Here is a 15,240-nt window from a genome sequence, read left to right on the forward strand (position 1 = left end):
CTTCCAACAAGTAGAGCCAGCCGCCCATTCATCTTCCTTCGACGGCCAAAGAAGAAGGCCAATGGATCTAACCACGAGTAGATGTGTCTCCTCAACATTGTCATCATGCGATTCGTCTCCTCGACTGTGATACCCTTAGGTAAATCCCACATCGATAAAGCATGAAAGAGATATTGGATCTATTTGTATTCTGTCTATGTATCCTACATTGGTTAGAGGTAGGAGAATTTGACTGGTTAAATAGTATGTGAACTACTTAAACTATTAAAACTTGTTTTGGGTTGCAAAACCTATAAGCAAAGTGGACAATATTTTGACAGTGGATCGGGTTATTGGATCAATGATGTTATATCGACATCTCTTTTGTTGCGCAATTCATCTCCCCAATGTCTCTTCCGTTGCACATTTGGTCTCCCTAGCATCGTCGATCGTTGTTAGGGTTTAAACCCACTTGTGAGTTTTAAAGTTGTTCGTCGTTGACGGTGAAAATCGACAATCTCTGGAGGGAGAGAGAGCGCTAGTGAGGAAGAGAGTGGTGGGAGGAAGAAATTGACTGAGACGGAGTAGCCTACTGAAAAATCTAGGAAAAAAATTCCAAGCCCTAGGGAAAATGGCGAATTTTCAAATTTTGGATGGAGAAAATCTGTTATATTTTTAAATCTATGGGGAAAATAAAATAATTTTTTAAATATTTTTAACTAAATAACAATTTTACCCTTAATCATAACGTTGAATATTAATAAATTGATAGGTATTTAGGTTGTTTAAAAGTTAATAGATGAAAATATCTTTTCACTAAACCATGGGTGGGAAATAGTCTTTTGACTTAATTTATATAATATTTCGCAGGCCAAAGGACTATTTCCCAGCCAAGCTTAGATGTTATCTTAAAGTCACACTGATGAGGTTTGAAAAATCTAAAATTTCACCCATGACGTAATTTTTATTAGAGATTGGGATAAAATTGTTATTTTATTAATATTAAAAATTATAAAATTTATTATATTTCTCCTATAACTTTTAAAAACTAACAATTTTACTTTTATCTAAAGTTTTCTAACTTTGAAAAGTTACATTTTTCCCCTAAATTTTTTCTTTATCTCACCACCCACCATCTCCGACGTCGATGACCTTCCCTCTTCACCCTAAATGGTTAGTCAGCACACGTAAACATATATCTTTGTTGAAGACGAAGAGATCCTACGAGATCTGGAAAAGATTCTAGATCTCTTCATCTGAGATCTCTTTGACGACGAAGAGGCTTCCTTGTTGTCTTCTAGATCGTCAAAGAATGTGGTCAGAGGGAAAGAAGAAAATTCTAAGGTTTTAGAGAGGAAAATATGATTTTTCAAAGTTAGAAAACTTTAGGAGGAGTAAAATGTTAGTTTTTCAAATTTAATAGAGAAAAATTTAATAAATTTTTTATTTTTTAAATATTATTAATAAAATAATAATTTTATCCCTTGTTTCTAATAGAAAATTTAAACTCCGATTAACGAATAGGTAGAACTTTAAACTTTTTAAATTTCATGAATGTAACTTTAAAATCGTACCTAAACTTAGGTAGGACCTATTTCATATTAAGAAACAATCAGTTGTGTTTAGCGTTAAAAATGGACCTGAAAGTGAAAAGTCAAAGATTTTGAGCTGTGATTTAATAATAATGGCGCGGCTTCTGGGTAAGGGAAGGAAGTTGGGCCTATATAAATATAAATATGTATAAGTGTGATGGTACAGAAATTAGGTGTTAGGTTTGGAGGTCTGTGGTTACCGGCTTACCGCAACCACATTCTGTTTTGACTTTTGAGGTTGACTCCTTTACTCTCAAAGCAAGCAAACTTGTGCATTTTCCTTCTTGGGTTTATGAAAGTTGATTATTAAAAGTATTATTACTGTTACCTGATATTTGATCTTAATCCCAAATTATCTAAGCACATAAGAAATTATACCAAAAATGTCATTTCTTTCATCTCCAACAACCTCTTAAGTAGATGAGAAATTTCTTTTAACAAACTGCAATATTATTTTCAAATTAAAAATTAAACATCTTTTTCAAATTAATCAATATTTATGTTGAAAAATATAAACCAGTAGAAAAAGTTCAAGGCGTGAAAATGCCTGCATTCATATAAATCACATGGATTACGAAAAAAATGATGCGCTGAATTGGTGGTGGGAAAATTATTCAACTCATATATATATATATTATATTTTTTTAATCTAAATTTTTTAATTATTTTTTATAAATATATATTTTTATTATATATCGTATTATATTCATGTAAATTTTTTTTTTCGTATTTTCTTTAGAGGCTTCATGTGTGGTGGGGTTAGGTTTACAGTAGCTTCTTTTATCAACACGTGTGATGTAATACACTCGTTCTTATCCAAACTTTGTCCAGTCTTGTATAATTGGGTATGCCCATAAATGTATTTTCATGCCTACGACAACGAAGTACTGCGCATGTGTCTGTATATGTATACGTATATGACTACATTCCTGCTTGCATCAGCCAAGATGTTATTCGTATATGTAGACGGCCACTCCTGATAGATAATCAATTTTTATTATGTTAATCTAACATTTCTAATATTAATTAGTTCTCCATTAAGATCAGAAGAAATTTTACATTAAAATAAAAACTCTAAAAAAATAAAATAATATATAAAGAAAAACTGCAGATTTATTAAATTTTAATCGCTGACGAACATGAGAGCATGTTATAATCTACACAGGGAGGACAGATTTCTTATATATTTGGAAAAAAAAAAAAAAAGCCTTATTTCTTCTCCAGCAGTCTACCATTAATCTATTGAAAAGCTGAAGCTGCCGATATAGAGCAGTAACTGTAACTAAACATGGTAAAATTTTAAACAATGCTAGAGATAAAACTTAGAAACACCACGGAAACAAATTGAAACCATCTACAGGCCAATTAATCTGCAGCGCAAGTAGGTTTTAGAAGAAGCGCTGCATGGTAAGGAAAAGGAAAATGGAAGGAACAACTAATTTTAGTCTCAATGCGACAGAGTTGGAAGTAACAGAAGACGGTGGTGCTGGTGGGTAATTATAATAGTAGGGGAAGTACGGAACTTCTGGGTTCGGTGGGGAAAGCTCTCCGCCAGTCGGTGGTGGATAATAAGCGCCTCCAATAATCCCAGTATCAGGCGTCCTAGGGTGCAACTTTGGGGGTGGCGGACATAAAGGGCCGTTGGTGGTGGTGGTGGTGGTGATGGAGGTGGTGGCGGGCAAACTATTACAGGAGGTGGTGGCGAGGGAAGGGGTTGGCAAGGGTTTTCACACGAATAGCACATTGTGCATGGTGTTTGATCTGTTGAAGAAGTTGTTATTGATGTGGAAAATGAGAGGTTGGGAAGGGATAGAAGGATGAAGATGAAAAGGATAAGTAGTTTCCCCATGGAATTAATGTGATATGGCAAAGAGGAGTTTGGGAAACGATGGAGACTAAAAGATGAATTGAATTTGATCTGGATGATAATGTTTGGCTGTTGACAGAAAGGAGGATAGGAGTACATGCGTGTGTGCATTGGTGGCCGCACTAAAATTCCTTCAATTCTATCCTCTATGGCACTATTCTCAAAATGAAATAAAAACAAAATCTCTAAATCAAGAGGTAAGTCTTTTTTCCGTCCGGATTTTGCTACATAAATTATCCCTGCATAATTTATCGCCTAAGATATTGAAATGGCGCCCAGTTTCCAGTAAAAGAACGATGACATTGGTAGGGAATGGTTTGTAACATTCCGTTTACAAAATGGCCGGACGGTACAGAAATGGCCACTAGTTTCCAAAATGGTTGGACGATTTTATGCAAATTTGTGTATCATTTGGTCATTTTGATCAAATTTTTAATGATTTTTATGTGAAAAACCATTAGGGAGAGAAGTGGTGGGAAAGTCAGCCGACAACCCTAAATCCATTTTATGAGTTGTTTTCTCTCTATTGAATTCACAATCCTACAGACTGAATCCATGTCTAGAATATTTCACATTTTTCAATGGGAATTAAAACAATCTCTCCTAAACACATACATTAATTACTTCTGGGGGAAAATCCTTATATCACATTATTATTATTATTATAAACCTGATCATAAAATAAGAAAGTATTTGTAGAAGATTGAGCGTTTGATCATCGTGACTCAAATTTATTCGTCTAATAAATAATATATATATATATATATATATATATATATATATATATATATATATATATATATATTTTTTTTTTTTTGAATCAGGACATATCTCAAACCAAATAACCTGGCTTCTACTTAGCAAATTTTATATGTTTATTCATGACCAGCAAATACATCATAACAAAACCTGTCTGAAAATTAGTTATCACATCATAATATGAACACTCAAATTTGACCCGATCAAAACCATTCACCGCGAAGCTCTCTCAAAATTCTTGAGTGTGGAAACGTGTCGGGATCACCACGCATGGCATTTTGTTTCCATATTTCAGTAGCTCTCCTGAGGGCTTCCTCAGCAGTGTCAAGCTGCTCTGGCCTCCACCCAATCACATCTTTTGCAGCCCCGTAATCTTCTCTTCCATCCGCGGTTCCATCAGTGGCTTGAGTTATCGGTTTTCTTGTATCCGCTATCTTAATTTCCGATAACGGTGATGCCTTGTGATCACTAAAATATTCTTTGTCATCAACTGTTTTCTCCCTTACATTTCTCTGTTCATTTTCATTGTCTTTTTCCAACGGCGTGCCATCTATACCAACGCAAATCACGTCTAGATTAGTACTGTTTCGGCGCTTTTGTTGAAATTGAGGGTTAAAGGATTGGTGTAGCCCAGCACTTTCAAGCCTAGGAGCAGAGATATGTGGTGGTTTAGGTGTCACCAGTGGCTCAGTTTCTATAACGTCACCACGGGGTCTTTGTTCAGATGCTAGTTTGTGCCTGGCCGGCTCAGCCTCTGTCCCCTTACCTGTGCCCTGCAAAACAAATGGGACGTGTTGGTTTTTCCCTTTTTAAATATTATTCATGTGAATATCAATTATGAGAAGAAATTAAGAGATTCAAGAGAGTCTTACTTGAGGTTCTCCTGTGTGAACATCAGGGTCAGCAGTTCGACCCCTCGAGGCAGCAGCAGCAGCAAGAAATTTTCTTTGAAAAGCTTGATTGTTTGCCGCCGAGAAAACCCAGAAAGATCTTGTTGCAGTAGCTGCTAATCTTGATTGCATCTTTTTCTATTTTGACAGGACTCAGCTCTGGTTTATGCTCAACTTCGAGTACTTTCTGGTTTCTTTGATGCCAATGGTCTACAAGAAAGGAACCAATTCCAAACAAAGCGATGCAGAAAAATGGAGGCCTTTCTAGAGAAGACACGTGTTAAAATCCGTAACGTAGCAATTGCTTAAAGTGCCTTGCTGTGCTTTGTGGGTCATATGCATCGCAAGTTGCTTAATGCTTCTACGAGCAGCTAGAAAGCCCGAACGTTAAGTAGGGCCAACTAGAATTCTCTACAAATCGGAATGAAACTGTTAACTGAGACTCTGACTTTATAATTCTCTTTCTTTGAGATTCATGCCCTCAGAATGTGCAAGTGGCATAGTCGCAGCTGCAATATCTACTTTCTAATGGTTCCAAGAAACAGTTTGACAAAAATGGAGGTTTATTCACCAATTCCACGGGTTCAAGTTTTAACTGATTTTAAGATTAAATTTTTAAGTTATGTAATAAAATAATTAAAAAATTTAGACTTAAATTTTTATTTATTTATTTGATGTGACCGAAAAAATAACCAAATACGAACGAGATTCCTTGTCTACCAGGAGGGTTTTTCACTCTTTGTTCTAAGGTCCCTGCATAGACATGTAGCCGCAAGATAAAGCCATCAAAAGCATGGAGGCTTCTTCTTCCTCTCTCAATGATCTGTGAAACGAAATTTCTCCTTCAACACCCATCAGTCCCATTTTCATTGAAACTCCAAGCTTCCTACAATCTTTACTATTCTTTCTTTTACAATTTTCTGCTCTAGCTTTGTTTAATCCCAGGGGTGCGTTCCTTGTCTTTCTGTACCTAATCCCACAAGCATCGCAAAGTGACCGCAAACAAAATGCCAAAAAAGAATAAGGGGAAAAAAAATAAAAACTAAAAAGAACCAAATAAATCAACTTTGCAATACCCTCGGGCCAGCTGGACCGCCTCGCCATAGAGGTGTCGTTGTTGTGTGACAATGTGTACAACTTCTCTTGATTTGGTTAAATACAGTTGGTGCTGAACTATTCAAGTCCTCTGGTTCTGATCCCTATTTAATTGAAAAAGGCGGTTGATCATGAGTTCATATAACAGGAAATATGACCTAAATAGCTAGAGCTGAGCACGGTAAAGAGAAATAGAGCACTCACTTTTGTCTTCACGTCCATCACAGTTATCAACTATCTGAAGAAGAGAAAACAAGACCTCTGGTATGTGCCTTTGATTGGGCGCTTTATTGAGAGTTTAAAACATGTTTTTGGATATTATGGATGACCCAACTGGGAGATAGAGGGAAGAAGCTAGATATAAGACAGCAGCGAAGACGATATAAATAAGAATTCGATCAAGAGGGAGAATCTAAACTCAAAATTCTGGAGAGTGAGCCACCAGATAAATATTAGTATCTGGACAAGAGCGATGAGTAATGCAGGTGAAAGCAAAACTCAAATTTTGCAATCATAGACACAGAATTGAGATTGATCAGAAGAAAAGTGATATAGGAAAGAGATAGAGCAGAAACAGGGCACTTACTGGTTTCTTTGCCAGAGCTGATTACGCCGAATGGGCAATAGTAATGTTAACTAACTTTACTAAGCCTGTTGACCTGCTTAAGTGATGGTCAAATAGTTGGCCCCGAGATTTTGCTGCTGTTTTTTTAATATCTCATGTCATCAATACAGTCGGGGAACAAAGCCATAGGGAGTGGTTCATTCTGATCAAATATTTTTACAGGTTTCTAATTTTCCTGTCTCTTGTTTTGCTTGTGGTGGTTGCCTTATAATCTATGAATGCCAGAATCAAGAGAGGTTATTTGTGTCGCTTACTATCCAATTAAAAATATTTATAATTCATACTAAAAATTTGTAACTATTAGAATTTAGAAAGATAATGATGCAATAAAAGACAACATCCGGCTCATATATTCTGGTTCATATGGCACAGACATGTTTTGTCCAGATTAAAAATAAATAAATAAAATGGAACCCACTCACTTTACAGACAGCTTCGACATACCTGTAATGTGGTCCAAATGCCCTACATTATGTAGCAATGGAATCCACTAACATGTGTCTGCTGTGACCCTAAGGGTTGAGTTAAGTGGTAAAGAGGAAAACTTTTCTTATTAAAGGTTAAAGTTTGAATAATATGATCTTCTAAATATGAAAGGTCAAGGTATGAATAGTTTGAAGTTGATTGACATGTACCACGATAAATCACCTTGGACTTACTCAGTACAGTGATTATGGATCAAGTTATTGTATCTAAAGTTTATCTGTTGAGCAAAATCGAACAAGGCAGAGTTCCTCAATCATAAAAAAAACCATGATTCTGCTGGGTGTCACCAACTAATGATTCCATAACCTCATCAGATTATTTCATTTTCATTTTCCCCATAAATTAAAGCAAAATGTATGGACTTTAAATAGTATCAGCAGATTTACCATCCATTCAAAAAGTAAGATGCTGCCAGTCGAAGAAGAAGCTGAAAGTGCCTTGAGACCAAGAAATCATGCCTAAATTAATAGCCGCATATGCAGAAAATAGTAATAAGTGGCGGAGTTTTTTCTTGATGCAAAAGCAGCCGACGTACTTGTGTAAACTGGGGGGTCTGGCAGATTTTGAAGTCTGAATACTGGCTTTAGTTTTTGCAGTTAAAAACTATCGTTTCATATTTTACAAGATTATTAGTTTTTGTTTTTAGCGCCGAAAAACTGAGATTTTACAACAGTTTCACTTTCATATTTGATACTTAAATTTGAAGTTAGATTTCAGGTTAAGAAATTGGGCGTCTTTGTCATTTTATGAAATATATAGGCTCAAATGATTTTACCTTAAACCTTGAGGATCTACGTTTCCCTTTCCACCACTTCTCCAAAGTAAACAAATTGCACACATGGATATGAATAAACCGAATACAGGCTTTCTTATGAAAAAAAAAAAAAAAGCACATATGGATAGATAGACCAACTGCTAAATCGTGCGCTTGCAAGTGGTTTACAGAAGTTGACCAAACATTATATATATATCATTAATCTTGATCAAAATAATAATCAGGCGGTCCGCAATACTCCAAATGAAAAAATAAAACAGAAAAATGTAAAAAGGAAACCTTTAAGAGAAGAAGCAAATATATATTTTTCTTTTGTTGCTCCAAGGAAAAGTTGAGACGATCGGTAGCTCTGCATGGCCCACGCTTGCTTTAAAAAACGAGGACACTTGAAAAAGAACCACCACCAAAAAAATGAAAGATAAAAATGAAGACTCTAGACTCTGTAATTTCCAGGGGCTGCATTGCAGGGAGACTGCATTAATGAACCAGTCCATATGTGTACTCTGACCTTCAATATGTAACCAACTGAATGTCCTGCAAATTACAAATGCTGTCATGATGCAAAATTCTAAAATTAGCCAGAAAATTCTTTCCTTCTCTAAGAAACATCATTAAGATATTTAAAGTCATAAAAAAGATGATCAAACAAGGCAAAACCAAGCAGGAAAGTATCCCAGTGTACAAATGGCAAGTATGAGAACAACTCCATCCTACTTATCGAGAAGTTCCCAAAACACCTTCACTTGATTTAAAAATCATAAAATAAAAGATTACAGGGTTAAGTCCAAACCTTCAACTAAAGTTGAATCCACCAGAAGGAACAGAAAGTTCATTGCCTCCAAAACGAAATCCAGCTTGGGAAGCATCACCAGGAGGTAATGGCTCATCTTCATCCTCCTCCACCCAATGTCTCCAGAATTTTCACCACCTTCTCATATATCTCATTGTTATCATGACTTTGAGGGTTTTCAATCTTTTCTAAACCCTCTGCCTCAGCAATAACTTGGGCAAACACATTCACATCTCCTGTATTACCTGCATTTTTCTCAGCCTCCCCAACCTTCAAGATGTTCTCAAGCCCTTCCAAGCAAACTGTAACAATTCTTGGGTCTGGACGGTTCAAGAGATCACACTAGGGCTTAATACACCCATGGCTCACTAAGAACCTATCATATACATATAAAACGCTATCTGTTATGTATGATAATAATAAATGGGTAAATTTGTCATCATGAGATAAGGGAATATATTATATACTTTATCTGCTCCTTCGTACCACCAGAAGTAGCATTTGAAATAGCCCATGTAGCTTCCTTCTTGATCTCAAACTCAGCATTTTTGAAGCAGTTGAACAAGGGGTGCAATGATACCAGCATCAATTACAGCCTACATTAAATTTAATAAAAGCTGCAAAATCAATCTTCAAAAATTGACAAGAAGGCCAAAAATTACCCAGAAAAAAACAAAACTGAAATCTCCACAAAATTATCCTATGGGACCCTTCAATACATTGCAGCTAAAGAAAATAGTGAGATGCTATATATGATCAAACAATATGAGATAAGCTACCTAAGCAAAAAACCAGAAACTCTGGAAGACAAAAAAAACAGATGATTCACCAACCTGTATCTGATTTACGTTTCCAGCAGTGATGTTTGAGATAGTCCAACAAGCTTCCTTCTTGATGCTCTTCTTGTAATTTTCTGTCGACAGGTTCAAAAGGCATGGCAGAGCCTGATGGTTTATTATACAATGAAAGAAGAAATAAATAAAAGGATCAGACACAGGCTCAAGAGGCAAACTATGTTAACCAAAAATAAATAAATAACCCCTGAAAACCAGAATGCATACCATATAAAGTAAGTTTCCTTAAAATTAAATTAAAAGAAAGTACAAGAATGTTTAGACAGGGAACTGTCGGACATACAACTGTAGTATATCACTTCTACATGGGTCACTGTTCTAGTATTTACTTTTAACTTTTCATATACTAGCAAAGTATAAACAGAAATGTAAGGTGTTCACCTTAAGAGCTACTCTTAATTATGTCTCTCTATCATTTCTGCCTGTGGGCATAAAACCAAGAATTTGAAAAAAATTAAGATTTCCATATGCGAAAAGCAGAAGGCCGTAAATTAGAATTTCATTTTAATACGAACAAAACCTTGTCTACAACAAATGTCAGTTTACCAATAAAATTCAATGTTGTGGATGCCAAGAAGAAATAAAATTAAATTAAAAAGTAATACAGACTTGCATCATTAACAAATTTAAGAACAAATACCTGAGTCTGCATATCATCCCCAGTAACAATATTTCCAACTGTACGAAGGGCAGGAACGAGCACTGAAGGAGATGGATGACTAGAAATATACACAAAGGTATAAAGGATTCAAAATTCACAATTGAGATACTGGAATAAAGGAGAAACAAAAACTAAATACTAATACACCATAAACAAAAGAAAATGAAATACTCACAGTAAAAGTTCAACTAGCCTGGGGCAGATACAGGCCTCAATAACAGCTTGGATTTTGTCATTGGTGCCATCTGATAGATATGATAAAGCCCAGCAAGCATCTATGAGGACTTCGTCATCATTTGAATGCAAAAGGCGCTTGAGAGCTGGAAGTGCAGGCTTTGTCTGGTCATGGAAAATAAAAGGAACCAGGAATTAGCAACAACAAATGTCAGAAAAAATGAGATAAAAAGCACATAATATCCCAAAATTTAACTGAAAAAAATCCAACCTGCTCAAACAGAGTCTGTGGCTTGCCCCAGAAGGTGAAAGAAACATCATCCTGACACTTATACATGCTGCTTGTTAGCCTTCTAGACTGACAGACAAGTTACTCAAAACATCAGAGCTACTTGTCCCCTGCACATTAAAATGATTCACTAACCATAAAATAGCAGACCGGTTTATCATAATCCCAGTTGAATTGGAGAAAACAGAATCTTCATTCTTCTTGTCAAACTTTTCTGAAAATTTAGCTAAGCTGTCAAACAACATTGAGGCATTAGATATAACCCATGCAGCCAGAGCTACAGCTGAAAAGTCCTGGAATACATTATTTGGCAATAACATTATTGCCCCAACAAGCTCAGGCGTTGGGGCACAACAATTGCATAATGACAAAAGGCCTCCAACAGCGATGGCATCAACATTTGCATCTAATTCATGAGAGCAGAAAAATTTCAAAATGATCTTCTCCACCTGAACCTTAGAAACTGCAAGCTCTGATCGAACCAAGTCCCAAAATTTATGTTGTTCTAGGCAGTCCCAATGGAGAGAGTTCATAATTAAGTGGGAAATGGCTTCTATATTTTCCCCAAATAAAGAGTATTTCTTCAAGCTAATTTCTAGCCGTATATCTACAAGATCAGCATGATCCAAACTGACAATAAAATTGATAATGTTTTCCTCACTAACTGATAAATCAGTGAGATGACGAAAGATGCTGCCAAGTAAGAATTTCTGTCTTTTCTTTCCCCACTTGTAACAAGATATCAAGTCAAAGAGAAGGAGCTTGGACAGAGATGTATCATCTTCCCCATGTGAGATAGTTTTCAAGTATGTTAGGAAACATCTGTAAGCAGCAAAAGCACTATCCACTAACTTAGCAACTAATTCTTTATCAGGTACAAAAGTTGAAACAACAGATCCAAAGGAACCTCTTTTTCTTTCATTCTGAAAAGAAAAATAACCATCAGCATGAAAGATCAGTAGCTCCATCCCTGAACCATTTATTTTTAAAAGATCATTGTCAACCATCAAATTTTTCACTATATCTGCCTCATAAGCTAGCCTTGAAGCATAAGATAATATGCGGGCTCCAACAGGAAAACCATTCTTTAACCAGAACAACAACAATTTTTGCATCTTCTCATGCTGTGAATATATTAATGTGCGAATTATGAAGGCCGTTGCTGACCCAATTTCATCGTCATGCTCAAGAGCATCTGGAGAATTCTCAAGAGAAGCAAACAGCTTGTCTCCATTCAAATCAAATTCCTTCGAGATTTTAGAAGACAAAACTTCCGGGTCAACAGAAGCACTTTCGGGGTTTTGGGACTCAAGTTTTACAAATGAAAGAAGTAGTGCATCCAAAGTTTCAAGACCAAGTTTGGTTGAATTTTTTATAGCTTCTCCCAGATTTTGAACCAAACTCATGATAGTTTCAGCAGTAATAACTAGTGAACTACAAGGAGTAGCCAAGTCATCTGAAACTAAAATAGAAGCATCAGCAGATCTGGTTCTCCATCCAACTTCCTCGGTTTTTGTTGGTTGTCTTTCTGGAGATGGTGCTAAAAGTTGCACCCTGGACTGCAGCTCCTTAGAAAGGCCAGCTTTCGAAGCTAACACAAGCTTCCCAAGCCTCTCTTTCAGATGCGGAGAAAGTGCTTCGCATGAGGTCAATACATCCAGTGAGTGAATCACTCCTTTCTTAACCAATGCACCAAAAGAAGATGTTACTCCTCTAACTACAATATCATTATGGTCTGTATCATAGTTGTCCACAAGGAGGAACAAAAAATCAAGAAGGGTGAATGTCATGTCAATGTATTGGGGTATGGAGCATACCATCAACAGAATTGCAGGCTCAATATTCATGATCTTATCTGAACTTTCTTCAAAGAAAAGCCAGTCGAAAAACAGTGCCAGCTTCGCATTTGCTGCAACATAATTCTTTCTGCAACATTTTAGAAGCCAACCTATGACAGCCCATCTAGGAATAACACCCGATTGAAGAACTTCATTAGAAGGGTGATGCCCACAACATATGAACCTAACAATGTCAACTATAAGAGTCTCTCTCTCTGGCCCAAATAGAAACTTCTTAGCAAACCATGACTGATATCGTTTTTGGCTTCCCAATTTCACATGTGTAAGCAAAAACCGCAACTGGTTTTCCATCTCAGGAGTGATCCTAAGTAAAAAATAGCAACTTGAAGTCCTGAGGTGATACAATTGTGATAAATCTGAAAACCCTGGAGTCTTAAACTCATTGGGGTTCAATACCAAATCTTTCCATATAGCTCGAAACACTGGAACATGAAACAAATCCTGTAGCAACCGAACAAGATCCCTACCTACCTTTAAACACAAATGAAATTGCTCCCTCAACATCTTAACACAAAACTCAATCTCCAACTGCTTCAAAGGATCTAATTTCTCATTACTTGAAAACCTACAATGATCAGCTAATAATCGCAGAAAAGTATACAATGCACTACTCAAAACCAAAGGTTCCTCCTCTAATAAACAATTCCATTTACCCAAAAACAGACTAACCAGCTCAAAACACAACCACAAATTCTCATCACTAAAATCCCCACCAACAATTTGCCTCAACAAACAACACAACAAACCATTAAATCCTATAGCTAAAACATCAATCATCTCCTTGGTAACCCAAATCAGCTGACTTTTCACCGAATAAAAAAGTTTCACATACAATTCATTAACAACTTTAACAAGCAAACTCACAAATAAACCATACCCATCAGTGACAATCGCATGTAGATGCTTGATGTGGACTTTGGCAAAGTGGGGTTCAGTCAAAACGCCATAAAGTATTGCACTATTCAACTGTGAGTATTCTTGTGGGCTAGGAATCTTCAAAGGGAATGGGGGTCTCAGCTGCAGCTCAACAGTCTCAAAGGATTGTCTCAGAGAGAGCTCAAACTCGTTCTCCGCCTCATGTGGTGCAAGTCTTATCAGTTTTGAAGCCATGACGACTTCATAAAATGCATGAAGAAGAATGAATCATATACAAAGTACTTGAGCTGATAGTAGTTTATGTTGTACAAACCAAGAGAGAGATCTTGTTTTTCATCTGTCGAAAGGGTTTAAATCAATTTCCTTGCGTTTAATGAAGAATAAAGAGATAGAAACAAGGTTAATTATAAAATAGCCTAATTTGAGGGGTGTACACAAAATTATAGAGCGTTGGAATAGGGTGTACACCTTGAACACCTTACAATCTTGCGTAAATCATCTAAGTTGCTGTTGAACCGAGGATCCAAAATGTTTGGATATACATAAATCTTGTTTTCAACCGTAGGACTATGACAGTGAGTGTTCCTAACAATGTTGAATCGGTCCAAATGTGAAAAAATTAACAAAAGCATTTCACATTAGAGCATATCGATTTGTTTGAATCCCATTATAATCTTCCATCAAGAGCTTATACAAATCAGAAGATTTCCAAACCTCTTGACTAGAATGTTAGTCACACTAGCATCATTCACAGCCAAATTCGGAAAAACGAACTTACATATTAGCTAACTGCAAGTATACAGCACCAATCTCCAGCTCATTTGAAACCCTAGGGACCTTCAGCTTAATTTGACCGGTTTAGTCTTGATCTCCCTCCTGTCCAGCTTGTGTGCGTTGTTTGACCGGTTTCTTGGCTGGATGGCTTGAGTTGCGCCCTCTATTGAAGACTGCTTGTTTGATTGGTGTTGCTTCTCCTGTGGTAGTTCCTCTTTGTGATTTTTGCTTGGAGGGGAAAGGCTTGTGGCTGCTGGGTTGGCTTCTCCCGGCATGTAAAAATTTTGGTTGTGTCTTTGTTTTTGTTAGACGCCTTCCTCTGTATTTTTTGGCTTAGTTTCCTCTTGTTGCCAATCTCTAGTCCTTGTAGATCTTTAAACAAGAAGATTGGATGGTAGTTTCATCGGTTTCTTAGGGCATGCGTTTTGAAGGGTGGTGTTTCTGATCTTGTGGCATGGTTCGGGTAAGCAAGGACAAATGCGGGTCGAGATAATATGGATGTAGATTGAAGATGATATGAATGTAGATTGAAAATGAATAGAGTTATTTATTCGTAATACATCCATTTGTGAGTTATTTATTATTATTAATTTTTTATCGTGTCTCTTCTATTTTTATTATTTTAATATATTTATTTTATAATTATTAATAATTTTTTTAAATATATAAGTATTATATGGAAGAATAAAAAATTAATTTAAATTATAAAAATATTTTTTATATATTTAAATAATCTTAATATTGAACCTAAAATAAATATTTATAATAAAATGTTTAGTATTTATATTCTTTAAATTTATTTTTAACATAATAAATTCTTTTAATTTTAAAATAAATTTAAATTTATTTCATATTTAAAAAATAAAAAATATATAAAATTAGTATTAAATATATT

The 15,240-nt window shown here is 35.8% G+C and overlaps 3 protein-coding genes across 7 annotated transcripts; all 3 read right to left on the reverse strand.

Moving 5' to 3' along the window:
* Window positions 1-4,270: 4,270 nt before the first annotated feature.
* On the reverse strand, window positions 4,271-5,360 carry LOC123207518. The gene is made up of 2 exons (XM_044625016.1): window positions 5,070-5,360; window positions 4,271-4,970 (listed from the first exon to the last, which is right to left on the reverse strand). Exons 1-2 carry the CDS (start codon window positions 5,217-5,219, stop codon window positions 4,401-4,403), a joined length of 720 nt encoding a protein of 239 aa, XP_044480951.1. The 5' UTR covers window positions 5,220-5,360; the 3' UTR covers window positions 4,271-4,400.
* Window positions 5,361-8,957: 3,597 nt separating this feature from the next.
* LOC123207515 (importin subunit alpha-like) lies at window positions 8,958-10,884 on the reverse strand. The gene is made up of 5 exons (XM_044625012.1): window positions 10,819-10,884; window positions 10,549-10,712; window positions 10,353-10,431; window positions 9,692-9,802; window positions 8,958-9,200 (listed from the first exon to the last, which is right to left on the reverse strand). The coding sequence occupies exons 1-5, from the start codon at window positions 10,882-10,884 to the stop codon at window positions 8,958-8,960; spliced, it is 663 nt and encodes a 220-aa protein (XP_044480947.1).
* On the reverse strand, window positions 10,353-14,878 carry LOC123207528 (integrator complex subunit 3 homolog). 5 transcript variants are annotated; one of them, XM_044625035.1, is made up of 5 exons: window positions 14,350-14,878; window positions 14,040-14,156; window positions 10,819-13,908; window positions 10,549-10,712; window positions 10,353-10,431 (listed from the first exon to the last, which is right to left on the reverse strand). In XM_044625035.1, exon 3 carries the CDS (start codon window positions 13,803-13,805, stop codon window positions 10,893-10,895), a length of 2,913 nt encoding a protein of 970 aa, XP_044480970.1. In that variant the 5' UTR covers window positions 13,806-13,908; window positions 14,040-14,156; window positions 14,350-14,878; the 3' UTR covers window positions 10,353-10,431; window positions 10,549-10,712; window positions 10,819-10,892. The 5 variants fall into 5 exon arrangements, with proteins under 5 accessions (XP_044480970.1, XP_044480969.1, XP_044480968.1 ...); XM_044625034.1 differs by lacking the exon at window positions 14,040-14,156; XM_044625033.1 differs by having other exon boundaries at window positions 10,819-14,156.
* Window positions 14,879-15,240: the final 362 nt, after the last annotated feature.

This window comes from Mangifera indica, unplaced genomic scaffold (genome assembly GCF_011075055.1).
Source record: "Mangifera indica cultivar Alphonso unplaced genomic scaffold, CATAS_Mindica_2.1 Un_0085, whole genome shotgun sequence".
Taxonomy (NCBI): Eukaryota; Viridiplantae; Streptophyta; class Magnoliopsida; order Sapindales; family Anacardiaceae; genus Mangifera; species Mangifera indica.

Coding starts and splice junctions, on each gene's coding strand:
- LOC123207518 (XM_044625016.1), bottom strand. CDS start 5,219: ATGCAATCAAGATTAGCAGCTACTGCAACAAGATCTTTCTGGGTTTTC. Junction 4,971..5,069: donor TTCACACAGGAGAACCTCAA/GTAAGACTCTCT, acceptor TTTGTTTTGCAG/GGCACAGGTAAGGGGACAGA.
- LOC123207515 (XM_044625012.1), bottom strand. CDS start 10,884: ATGTATAAGTGTCAGGATGATGTTTCTTTCACCTTCTGGGGCAAGCCA. Junction 10,713..10,818: donor CACAGACTCTGTTTGAGCAG/GTTGGATTTTTT, acceptor TTCCATGACCAG/ACAAAGCCTGCACTTCCAGC. Junction 10,432..10,548: donor AGGCTAGTTGAACTTTTACT/GTGAGTATTTCA, acceptor GTATATTTCTAG/TCATCCATCTCCTTCAGTGC.
- LOC123207528 (XM_044625034.1), bottom strand. CDS start 13,805: ATGGCTTCAAAACTGATAAGACTTGCACCACATGAGGCGGAGAACGAG.